The sequence below is a fragment of the Cyanistes caeruleus genome, chromosome 1, assembly GCF_971803275.1.
Source record: "Cyanistes caeruleus chromosome 1, bCyaCae1.hap1.1, whole genome shotgun sequence".
In the NCBI taxonomy this organism is placed as follows: domain Eukaryota; kingdom Metazoa; phylum Chordata; class Aves; order Passeriformes; family Paridae; genus Cyanistes; species Cyanistes caeruleus.
Window position 1 is genome coordinate 117,496,690 of NC_141701.1, and position 13,069 is coordinate 117,509,758.

A 13,069-nucleotide genomic window follows, 5' to 3' on the forward strand; every position below is an offset into this window, starting at 1 on the left:
TGAAACACAGGAGCAAATATGAATAGGAAACCGCATAGCACCTACCCATGCTCTGCCTAAATGCTTTCAGGGAATCTTTTTCTCCTTAAACACATGGCATCGTTAAATGAACAGGAAGATAAATTATACATTTTCATTCAAAACTGCTCACAAGTTTGTCCACTGCCTTGTAGAAAGAATATGAGTACAAGAAAAGGTATCAGAGCCAGAGAATTTCTGAGAACTGCAGCAACATTAACAACATTAACTACACCAACAGCATTCCCCACAGCTGCAAGACTCCCAATAAACAAACATCTACTTGTTTGTAATTCAAGGGATATACAGTTCCTTGACCACCCCTGATCTGCCATGGAGACTGTACTTAAAAACCGGGTGTGGCCATTCTGTAGTTACTGGATTTTGTGTAACCTGCAGTTGGTTCAAGTGAAGCTGTGTGCCAGGGCTACACACACCTGCCTGCAAGCCTGTCCTGGCTTACAGGCTGCTGGGAATCCAAATTCCTGGAGGAATGTCTAGTCAGATGTCTGTGCCATGCTTCTAAGAAAATGTAACTTGTAAATAGTGGTGTGTTGATATCTCACTTTCTCAGTTCAGTTACTTCTGGTTCATCAGTTCAGGGAAAAAAACACACCTTTTTTGTCACTACACCACTCAGATATGTTGCCTTCCAGGATATATATGGCAGGACTATAACTTGCCACTCACCTGTGAATAATACTGAATATCCTCAGGAATCATATGAGGAAGACCTTCAATAGCCAAGAATGAACCCTCTAGGACAGTCCTTTGAGCACACAGTGCTGCAGGCTTCCACTTAAGATACATCACAACCCTTCATGTACTATCAGTGAAAAAACAAACCACAGCTTGTTGGGGAGTCATTTGAAGAGGTTATACTCCACAAAGTTTGATAGCTTCAGCACAAGGCTGAACTTAGGCACAAGTTTCTCTCTCTCCTTCCTGATCTTTCACCAGAAGTTTTAATAAAAAGATTATCTCCTGCATCTGACTGCGTACAGACAGCCCCATTCCTATTCCTCTCCCTTCACCTATCTCAACACAAACCTCTGAAACAAACCTCTGCAGATGTCTTTACCTTGCTGATTAAGAAAGCTACTGTGTCATGCTTGTAGAAGTTCTCTTTAAATGATCCCAGCCAGGTCTCCGCTATTCGGATTTTGTTCCTCACAATGGCCTCTTCATAGGAGAAAGCACGGGGGAAGTGATTTCGATAGACGTGCCCAACTCGGGAGCATGGGATAATTTCTACAGAGCCACCACAGAGCCAAGTCTGAAACACAAGTGAAAGCACAAAAAGTGATTACCTTATTTAGATTACTTTTATCTGAAATGGAGAAGCTTCTTTACTCTAGACTCTGCTTCAGGAAATCCTGGAAACAGCAAGAGCATTATTATATGCTTCTTCATACATTGCTCCACACAGACACAGAGAAAATACTGGGCATTCAAACCTCTGATTGACCCAGTATGGCTATTTACCTGTTTTTGTTTTTCTGTTCACAAACAGTGCAGAGTAGTGGAGAGATCTGGATGCACAACTTCCCTTGTCTGGTACAATAAAAACATTATGCCCTTTGTGCCTGCAACTTTCATTGGTTTTCAATATCAGTTACTCTTTGTATTTAGCAAAAATCAATGCAAAGGATTTAATATAAACAATTTGCTATTAAAACTACAGGCTGGCAAAGAAATAAACCTACTCTCCCTTTGGTGCATATTAACATGCCAGAATAGTAGAGGCAGCTTTCAGAGGGTGCCAAAAGCAGTGACTCAGGCCTCAGGCAGATAGTGATAGCAAGCAAAACTTCCTTCTCCTGACATAATGCTCCTAACTCACAGCAGCTGCATGTTCTTGTATAGTCCTGACAGGCTGTGGAGCGTGGGGATAGATTTCTGCAGGGAAGGTTGTAGTCTCCATAACACAACATGTTCTGCACTGTTCTTACAAATATCTTCTTGCTTTATCACTCAGGTTCCTTAAAATTGCAATAGTTATCACAGCTTGATGTTTTAATTAAGGTCCTTACCCTAATAGATAGTTCAAGGTTTTCTGCTCCCCACATGGTCATGTCAGAATCATAAGCTCCAGTATTTTGGAAGTAATGTCGATCCATGGCCACCACTGCACCAGCAACTGCAGGACTCCTGTGTGGAAAACAGTTTCGAAGTGAACACCTTGAATTATGGATGAGAATTACACAGAGGGTGAAAAATTCCACCATTTCCATAGAGAGAGTATTACAAAATGATTCAATAATTCCGTATAAGCTTGAATGAACTAATTTGATTATCTAGCCAAAATAAAGAACAGCTGGAGTGTAATTCAAGGTTTTGCTTGAGGAAGGGAGCTCAGAGCTGAATTATCAAGTAAGACTCAGAACAGTGGGGAACATTACACATACATGTACATTCAAAACAAGAGACAAACAGATCATGATTAAGACATCTCTTTTAACTGTGTATGATCACTCTTTTGCTTTCCCTACAAACCTCCACACCTTGTCTGGTCAGGCTGTACTCTAGTTGTGTCAATGTGTGGAAAGTATTTGTCACGTTGGAAGTGTGACTGCAATCTAATTAGAATGATTACTAAAGACCAAAAACAAACAGCACGAACAGAAAAACTATCCCTTCAGAGTTATTAACTGAGCATGTGCAAGTAACCACACCTTTCTCTCGTTAGCTGGAAGATGACCCAAGATGACCCAAACTGTACAGTTTTGCTGCTGAGCTGAGCAAGGCACATTGTCTGATGGACTGTTACCTGATAGGGCTGATGGGAGACTGTCGTACCTTCTCTTCATGCTCTGGCACTGGCTCCCAATGAAAATCTAATTTCCAATTAAAAACACCTCGATGCAGGCCCACAGAGTGATAGTACTGAAAGGTCTTCCAGTCTATGACATCTATGACAGGGGAGACGACACTGTTTCTGAAAAAGACAATACCATTTATTTCCAAAACCAAAGCATAAATTAAATTCATTACTCTATTAGTAAACATTAGTTTTTCTCTTTGACACTGTCAAGCACAAGCACTCCTCTAAATGCTGAGTGCCCTTAGTTTCCCTGCTGACAGAAGCTCTGGTGCTCAGTGCTTGAGAATATTGAGCATGCAGTGAAGAGTCTAAAGATCAATAATTTACTGATACCCTGTACCTTGCATTATCATTTAATACTGTCTAGGATTCTGTTATAAGTTAACCATCAGAATTCTCATAAAGCTATTTCACACAGAGGCCCCAGCCTCTGATGCTACAGGCTCTGCATGGATGCAATTTTAATAGCAGAAGATGATTTTGGCCTCTCATACTTTACCATCCTTTGATTTTCCTGTAGATGTTGCACACACTTCATGAGTCTGCCGCATCAGGCCAATAAAGAGTGCACTTATCCTTAGTTTTTTCTGCTGGTTGTTTTGAAAAAATATTTCTTACTGAGTTCATAAGCCAGTGTCTCTTTGTATTTTATCACAGTTGCAAATGCACTGTCACGGCGTGGAATCTACTTTTAAGTGCAAGAACAGAGACATTGCACTGTAAGTGACAATCCTTGAATTGATTTCTAACTTCAGTTAGATTTGGATCAGTCTGAGAAGCGGTAGTAGACATTTCCCTATGGCAAAGAAGTCACAGTATTTCACAGTGTACTTGCACATCATCTTTGAATTAACTGGTAGTTCAGAATTTTCTTCAGTGTTCCTTGTTTTCAGGTCACTGATATATCACATTTGGAATTTTTCAGAGTATGAATGAAATGGTATTAGGGACTGCAGGGAAAAAGTGTTGAAGAATAACATTATCCATTTTTTCTCAGTTATGCTTAAAAACATAGTCTCTGGTCTCAGTGCAAAGGCTTGTCTATAGACAGAAGTTCCTCTGGAGAAAAATCAGTAATATTTAAGAGGGATTAAAGTATACTGAAAGACATTATTATTGTTCTAGAGTGGGAATATCTGTGTGGGAAATTATTCCCTAGGAAATAACTTCCTGTTAAAACAGAGGGAGGGAAAAATGAAATGGTCAATTTGAGGGCAAAATGTAGGTGTTTTTACCTCCTCTTTTAAGATATATATGTTGGTCAGAAATCACAAGGAGAGAAATTTGCTTGAAACATAATATTGTCAGTGAAGAAACGACATCTCAGAAGTCTCCAGTGCACTGAGACATTTGTATTTTTCTGTGGCAGAGGCCAGAACCAGCTAAGGAAGATGGTAGCTCTGGGTGATGTCAATGTAATCTTGACATATCTTGCCTTCACAATCACTAGAACAATGTTTTTTCAGTATCAGAGTGGGGGAAAACTCCCAACTTTGTTTTTTCACAGTTGACATTTCCTGTAGAGGATTTTAGAAGCCCACAGAGAAACAGACTACTGCTTGCCAGTTGATAAAACAAAGATGAACCATGCAGAAGATTGCTTTAAAATGACTCAGTTTTGTCTCCTAGTAAGAGCAGACTGTCCTATGATGAGCTTAAGCCAGGAAGATTCAAAAAAAAAAAAAGATTTTATTTCTCTGCTCACGTGTAAAACCATCCTTTATAATATGCAGTAATAGGGACTCTTAGAAACAAGCATCTAGTTTATAAATAAGTGAGAAAATTTTATGGTCATATGCAGCATTTGCAGGCATATTCATCAAGGCAGTGAGTTTCTGTCATCCTTCTGCAGGACTCAAGAAGAAATGGAAAGAAGTGATATTAAAAATAATAAAGCTGATATCCTTCCCTGATTCTCCTAATGATGTCTCTGTGATAGAGTTTTGCATCCATGACAGGAGAAACCATCCAGCTCTCAAGCCAGCAAAGCCCTTTCTACTGAAAGCTTTACGCACTAACAGCATGCAAAGCAAACTACCTGCTTCTAAAAGTTACTAAAGGTAGTGTCCCACTGGACTCACGCAAACAGGCATTTCTTTTCTTTGTTATGCTGGGGGAAATCCATCTGACAAGTTAAGTGGATTTAAAATGACTAAATGTCAAAAAATAAAAAGTCATAACAGTAATTTCTACAGCCTGCTGCATTCTCCAGTGTACGAGCATCTCTGACAGCTGCCTGGTTGGGAGCGTAATGAGGCTATAGCTCCCACCTCAGTTTGCTGCTGCTTGCTAAAACCCACACTATCTATTGCAACTGGGGTATCCATTCTCATTCAGACAGGACTGAGGAATTAATGACCCCAGGGTAGTTTATCTTACAATTTCAGATTCAAGAGGGAAATATCAGGAAGGTGTACTTGAGTGGAAGCCAGAAGCAATGTGGACTAAACCACTCAAAAGACCTTGACCACGCAGGCTAGACCACATGAACTGATCCTGGATAGTTCAGATAGAGACAATGCAAATACAGACACACTCAGATATATTCTGGATTGGATGATCCAGACATTTCAGACTACCCTACATTTTCATATCATTGTAACTATTTAAAATTTGTCTTTTTTTTTTATCTACCTTGAATTTGTTGCTACTATAAAGCTCTAAACTCCAATGGTGCTTCTCGTATCAGTGCAATTGCTCACAAGAGTAGGCACCACAATAGTAGTTCTAGTAACTGGGCATCGATTCTTCAAGATTCCAATACAAGAAATATACCAATAAGGACATAGTGGATTCTGATAGTTTGGAGACCAAGCAATTATCCAAACTATCTGCAAATTATGACATGGAAAATTACAGTGTTTAAGCTGAAAATAATTCACAGGAATAGGTCATGTTCTATCCAGGCTAAATTCAACCATAAACCAGAACAAAATAAAATCTGATCTCCTTTCCCACAGAATTATGTAATTCCCAGTAAAAAATGATAAGTGTGTTTTAGAGCTACTACTTGTGTAGTTTTTTCAGAATGCCAAGAGTAACAATTTTCAAGAATATGTTTTTAAGAATAATTCTAGACCTTCACCTAGTGTAAGTATAGTATAATCCCAATGTAGCTCTGCTGAAACCAACAGAAACACACCTTCTTAAAACTAAATATTTGGGGTGTCTTTCTGATCTGAAACAGGAATGTAATAGCTTTATCTTGTGTGAAAATTGGTCAACATTCAAATTTAATCCTAATCAAGCAGTGCTTTACCCATTTTCTGGTTGGTATGATTTAAAAAATGTAAAATAGCAGTTTTCTGCATATTCAATGAGGGTTTGATATTTGTGTAGTTCTAAATGCAAATTTGCAGTAGATGGTAATTGGAAGATGTTCTTAGCTATTCTTGTTTTTAACTGGGTAACTGGCAGACAGCAGCTTCACAGCACTTTGAAATGAAGTACAAACTACTGCTAATTTTACTCTGTGGAATCCAAGGAAAGGGGAAAACAGGAAATTCAACTACAACTAGCAGCAATGCTTTGAACTGTTTGACTAATCTGTGAATATTTCAAATGCTTGGAACTCACACAAATTACAAAATGTCACAATTCCATGAAAAAGAGCAACCCAAACAAGAACAATTTCCTGGTTTGGGATTTCTTTACCAAATACAATTGCAAATGAAATGTCTTCCCATGACCCTTTACAGTCAACATGGACTTTATGTTCTTTTCTAATTTTAAATATGGGGAGAGGTAGTTTTAATTAATGTATCTGTTTTGAAGTTTTGGATACACTTTTTTTGAAAGTTCTTTTGTATTGATTTATACTTTATTTTGCTGGGAAGGGAATGGATTTTAATCTGTTTAAATCCTCCTTTAAAGATGGGGGAAAAAAACCCCAAACCAACCCAAAACCAAATATGAAAATTATGTATATTCCTTAACCTATTTCAAGGTGCATCATAGCTTTCAAAAATTAGATAGCTAAGAAATCCAGCCTATCCTGGCTCTCTCTTTCTGCACACAACCAAAACTTCAGTGAGTAACTGAGGACCCAAGCTGGTTCCACAAAATGCTGCATTTCCACTGAGAGCCCCTTGCTGGCTAACTGAAGTCTTAGAAATACAGACCACTTGAAATTAGGAAGGGTTAATAAGAAAATAAAATGCAGTGATAAGGAATGGCAAAGCTAAGTTATAAAGGATTACCTAAATTCTGCCTTACAGACCAACTCCAGACTAACTTAGGGCATAGGAACAGTCTATTTGAATGGGTGGACTATTAATATGCTAAGCACTAAGCAAATCTCTGCAAAGCAGAGTGCTAAGGGAATGCTTTGGAAATGCTTTATTAAAAAATAATAATTTTTGAACATGCCTTTTTTGCTAAAATATTAAAATTTCTATGTATAGTAACAGAATCTGTAGAGGTAACCAACACCTTTTAACACTGGTCAGTCGTGGCACTGAGCCATGAATTATGCCTAAATCTATATTGCTCCTGTGTTTAGCAGTAATATTTGCCTTTGGCTTTAGACTCCTGTCTTTATTTTCTTCACCTCAACTTCTTTAAAATAGGTCACCTACTGATCCTGATCAACTGTGAAAGATTGTGAAGCTTATCTTCCCATATCCTACCATGTAAATGCAGAACATTTACTGAATTTGAAATGAGTGCTATTGACAAACGGGGGATATAAAAGGAAGGAGCAAACACAGAAATCCCAGGAAGCAGGCTGTTACATGTGAAGTGTATGGAAGGCTTTCAAAACAGGGAGAGCAGCATGGAATTGCATGCTCAGATGCTGGGGTTGTGTGGGTTCTGAATGGATAACATCATGTTTCCCTAAGCCTGTGAGAAGTTAGAAAACAGATGGCTCATGTATTTAGTAGCTCAAAAAGCTGGGATATAGGCCACTGAAAAGTGGAGAATCAGAATAAAAGAGATGAAGAAGCTGTTCATCTCTAGTGCAAAATATTTCCCTTCTCTCTTGTGTATTATCATAAAATCAGGACCACACAGAAGATTTCTGGACAGCAGAACTCCTTCTATTCCTGGATCTACAGGAAGCAGAGCCTTCCATTTGTTCCTGATGGGAGCACACAGATGATGAAACACCTTTCCACTGCTATGTTAATTTCTTATTCTGTTTATCAGCATTTTCATTAAAGTGACCTAGAATCACAGTGCTGAGGCACTTTGAATTTTAGAAACCAGATAAGCTTTTTAAAATAATATAACAGGCTTCTCTTTCCTAATCTAATATTTGAGCTGTGGCATAGGCAGTGCTCCAGCACAGAAACAGCCCTTGCAATGAGGAGCAGGGGAAAGGTCCTAAGGTTCAGCTACTCCTTTGCAAACCACCCTTCTGTCCATAGTTATGGTACCCAGGCCCCTTTTAGAGGTGGAATTCCTTGTCAAGGATATAATCACGGTTCGTATTGCTTTCATGAAGTATTTTAAGGTAATATGTTTTGGATTTTTTTTTTTCATCATCCTGCTTCAGTACTGTGTTCTTAGATCAAAGGAACAACATTTTTAAGGCTTCATGGAACAGTTCATTATATGCTCCCTCTGCCTTTCCCTGCCTTTGGATGGAATACAAAATAGCAGCTCTGCAGTTTCCTGGAAAAGGCAAACCCTTCCAAAGATGACTGTAATAATAGCTCAGCTGCATTGTTATGCACCATGCTACTCACCTGGAATTAGCCTGGAACACAAACAGTTGTCAAATTAAATGATCTGTGGGATATCTCATGTAGTTTTCTAATATTGTCCAGGTACCTACAGTATTCATCCCTGAATAATCAAAATGTCAAGGAATGCTTTAGAAATCACTGAACCATTCTCTAGGCAATATAGTAAGCTGATGCACAGCTTCCCACTCAATTTATTAGATATGGTTCACAGAACTAGTCCCAAACAAGGTGCTCATAAGCGTATATCCAATGATTTTAGAATGACTTAATACATTTTTCAGAAAAATAAATTAGATTGGATTAATGAATAAAGCCATCATGTAGGGAGATGAAATGTCATTACCTAGAACAGGTCAAATATCTGCCAAGTGTTTCTGTATAAATGTTTCTATACCCGTAAAACTGGGATAGTTTTTCTTATATTTATCCTACAGTCTGCTAAGTACTGGGAGTATTTCTCTTGTTGTATGTTCAACTCACAGTGAGATCTCAGTCTGGGCAAGGATCTCTCAGCATCACTCTAAGACAGATCACAATAATACTGACACTTTGATCAGGAGTCTATAAAATTAGGTTTAATCACAATTTTCAAAGTTGAAACCACTCTACACCTCCCTTAAGCTCCTGGAAATGTTCAAGCTTTGAAAGGCTGCATTGGTCTTTGCCAGCAAACAACTGACTCACTCCAGGTGGTTTTTTGACCATCCTGTCCCTCCACTAAAAGTGCCTGAGTTACAGTTTGAAAGGTACATTAAGAAGAGGAAAAATGGATATTTCAGCAGTCATTTTCAACTTCCTGTGCTTTCCTCACTTGATTAGTCTCAGGGAGTGCACATGATTCAATCTAACAGCTCCTCAAGTGCTAAATGAGGCCAAGTTGACTATACTGATGCTTTACTTTTCCATGCAAGCATTACAAGCAATTAATAGCAAGTCATGAATTAACTTCCTTATCAGGTCAGTATTATTGTCATCATTCTTCAGTTGGAGAAAGAGGGACAGTAAGGGAAGGTGACTGCCGAGTGCCTTAGACCTTATCTTCCCACCTCAGCGGAGGATGTCACAGGTTCTCCTCACTAGGAGTGAGAAAGCTTCCAGGATCAGACTCAGTGACTAATACAGCACACAAAAAGGGATGGCTTAAACCATACCATTATTCAATCAGGTTTCCACCTTTGTTTCATTAATCCAATTACATATTAGTTTATTTACTGTTAAATTCTGCTCTCCTGGAGTAATGAATGAACATATGGGCCCTATAAAGGAAAATAATTCTTTTCTCACCCTCTGGTGACAGTGCTACAGAATCTCTGAATAATAGCATACTTGGAGGCTTTGCATTCCCTCAGGAGGGATAATTTTTGACAGTGAGTTTTTGACATTGTGGGGTTGTGGGGTCCTAATTTCTCTCTTGCTGTTGTAATTCTCCACTATAGCTCTCCTCTGAGACTGTTCGTAACTTTTAATTTTAGCAATTTTAAAGTACAGTCATAAAGACTGGCCAACTGATACACACTGTAGTTTTGCCTGAACGTTAAAAATAGACTATAGTTCAAGGCAGAAGAATCATGAAATATATTCACAGTAAATAATCTAATTAGTCAGCAAACAAAAATTTGCTTTTACAAGGAGGACCTTTCTGAAAAGAATATTCCTGACATTCTAGCACAGCATTATTCTTGCTTTCAGTATTCTTAATGTTTTCATTCAAATGATGTAATAATTTCAAAAAGTGCACATTAATTCTCTTATAAGCAAACATAATAAGCCATAAAAGCAGCTTCTTCCAGTGCTTGGGAACAGTCTTTGAAGGTGTTTAGCATGACTATTTAACAGTCTAGTAAGAGTTTAAAGGTTTTTTTTTATTTTACCCCCTCTAGCAATTATTTTTTTCCCAAATGACAAGTTAATGTACAAATTTTTTCTTTCCAAAAAGTCCCTTTAAAAAAAGATTTACTGACATGTAAGCCTAGACACATTTGCAGTGGTTTTAATCTTTTCAAAGGACTGCATAGATGAGCTTAGCTGTACACAGTAGAGAGCAGGCCCAAGAATCACCCTAAACATGAAACACTCAGAAATGTGAATCACTACCTTACTCTGTTGCTTTGGTGTCAGTGAAAGCACTGGTGATTAGCTGGACCTGTCTAGGCTGCCCAGGCTATCTGGGCTTTTTCTGTGGAAGAGAAATGGTGGCCAAAAGGTGATGTTGGTACACAGCCAAACTGGCTCAGGAGGACAAAGCATTTTATTCTTGGCTTCATCAGTGAGATGGCTAAAAAGTAAAAATAATGGAGTCTTGCAGTAGCTTTCTCTGGTGGATGTGTGCCGATTTACAAACATGTTGAGACTGAAACCTTTTTAATTCAGACCACCAGGGAGACTTCTTAAAGCTCTAACTGGATACAAATTTTGAAATTTACACTGGGTGTAAAGTGAGGGTTATCAGCTCTGAGACCTATCCTGCTTCCCACATATCAAAGTGATGCATATGGTGATAAGGTAGAAAATAAAAGGGATGTGACCAGAAGCAAGAAGGGAGCCAAGGGAGGATTACAAAAACTACCCAACAATTTCCAAACACATCCCTTTCAGCAGAAATGTGCATATCCAGGGATATTTACCGGTTGCTGGAGAGCCTGGCCAGGAGGGGTTCCAGCCAGCCCTTCTGACACTCGCAGTGTGAATCCATGAAGATGAGCACATCCCCGGTAGCCCGTGCAGCTCCTAGCATCCGACCTCTGATGACTCCAAGCCTCTTGTTGCTCCGAATGAGCTTCACACCATCCAGCTTAGAGATGTATTCGCTCAGAGCTGACTTCAGGGGCCCTGTCAGAAACAGAACAGTCACTGAAATGTTTTTGTTTTGATTCAAGCTGTTACAGAAAAGAAACGGGAAGCAGGAGATGCTACTTCTTGCTGGTAAAATGTTTCAGAGGTATTTGTTTTAAATGGCCAAGTAGGCCACATTTCAAATATTTCTACAGCAACATAATGTCAAAGGGAAGTAGAGACTAATGGAACCTGAGATTCACAAGGTAGGAAGCTATTCCTGTGGGAGTCTTAACAGCCTCTTCTCCTGTTTTTAGCAAAAGGTGGATGCTCTCATCATCTCATAAAATACACAGATGAGAGTGAGATACTACAGGTCTTTGCTTTCCCAAGCCAAGCTACTTTAGTTTGGACTACTTTAGCAATGTGAACTTTTCCACTCTATGCTTCAGCCAAAATCCAGGTCTGGAAATTATGACAGCAGATATGGTCCAGTGGGAATCCTAAGATTTGCATACTGTGATCTTATTTTAAAGTGAGAAAGTTCAGAGTGTTGTAAATGATGTGGGGGAAAAAAGAAACATATGTCAAAGCTGAAAGTCTACGCTGAATTCTAAGGATGGATTGTGAAACCAGGTAGCCAGCTCTGGGCGCTGCTTAGCTCATTTCCTGCAAGTCCTCTTTGCCTTCTCCTCTCCTCACACACTTCTTGGAGGAGGATGGTTTCTTCCCTGAAGTTTTGGAAAAAGGAACTCACATACAGAGAAATGGGAGTTACCTTGTTGGCTGAGATCATCAACTAGGATGATATCCTTGAGGAAGGCCTTTGGGGCTGTATCCATAATGCTGTGCACAGTTCTCAGCAGAGTAGACCAGGCTTCATCGTGGAAACAGATGATGACACTAGCAGTGGGCAGACTGGAGTCATATTTTTGCTGAAGACACCTACATGGGTGAAAATGAGGAAGACACTGGAAACACTGGAACAAATGGCTAAATTTTTTCTCAGAGCAAAGTTGTAAGCAGCACCTAAAGCTTTAGGGGTAGAGAGCAGTTTAAGATCTCAGCTCACTTCTAAGAAAAGGAAGCACTAAGGTGTTCAGAACTGGAATATGAAGTTAAAATATGGGAATGGCACTATCAAAATTATAATACAAAAAGAGGAAAATGTTCCTGTGTCCTGGGATAGGTTTTTTTCCTGCTCTGTCTGCTTCAAAAAACAGAGCTCAAACAGAAACGGCCCAGAACACAAAGAAAAAGTGAGGATTATTAGAGCAGAGTGAGGGATAAAGCAAGTCAGCCAGCCTCCACCAATTTCCATGTTTTCTCACATAAAAGAGAAAAGAGCAAACAATTGCAGTACCATTAAGACTAACAAAATAACTCATCTGCACAACAGATGAGTATATCTGTGGATTACCTGACCAAAATCCTAGTGAGTGAAGCTAGCATCTCAGTCCTTTATGGCAATGACATGGATCCTTACATGGGCCATGATTACAAATGTATGCACATTTAAGAAAAAAATGTATTTTCACTATGAAGTGTATACAGGTTGCTTTTCCAGTGAAAATGAATCACTGCTGAATGAGGCTCCCAGCCAGGAGTCAGTGTGCAATCGAACCAGCAGAGCAGTCTGGAAGTGGGTGGAGTGGTGCAGTATGGACAATCAAGTTTTGGGGGTTTGTTCTGTCATTGTTTTTCATTGTCTTGGGCTCGGGGAACACTGGCTGCAGGGAGAGTCTGCCATCTTGTCTTTGTCTCA

At 39.2% G+C, this 13,069-nt stretch overlaps 1 protein-coding gene across 4 annotated transcripts in view; it reads right to left on the reverse strand.

Moving 5' to 3' along the window:
- Window positions 1-13,069, reverse strand: part of GALNT15 (polypeptide N-acetylgalactosaminyltransferase 15) — a 30,046-nt gene that overhangs the window by 10,628 nt on the left and 6,349 nt on the right. For all 4 annotated transcript variants that reach the window (XM_086852541.1, XM_023919190.2, XM_023919189.2 and 1 more), the window contains exons 3-7: window positions 12,083-12,249; window positions 11,157-11,361; window positions 2,789-2,956; window positions 2,052-2,169; window positions 1,100-1,294 (exon numbers count right to left, since the gene is read on the reverse strand). In XM_086852541.1, coding sequence (XP_086708667.1) covers window positions 1,100-1,294; window positions 2,052-2,169; window positions 2,789-2,956; window positions 11,157-11,361; window positions 12,083-12,249 — 853 coding nt within the window. The remainder of the gene's footprint in view (window positions 1-1,099; window positions 1,295-2,051; window positions 2,170-2,788; window positions 2,957-11,156; window positions 11,362-12,082; window positions 12,250-13,069) is intronic.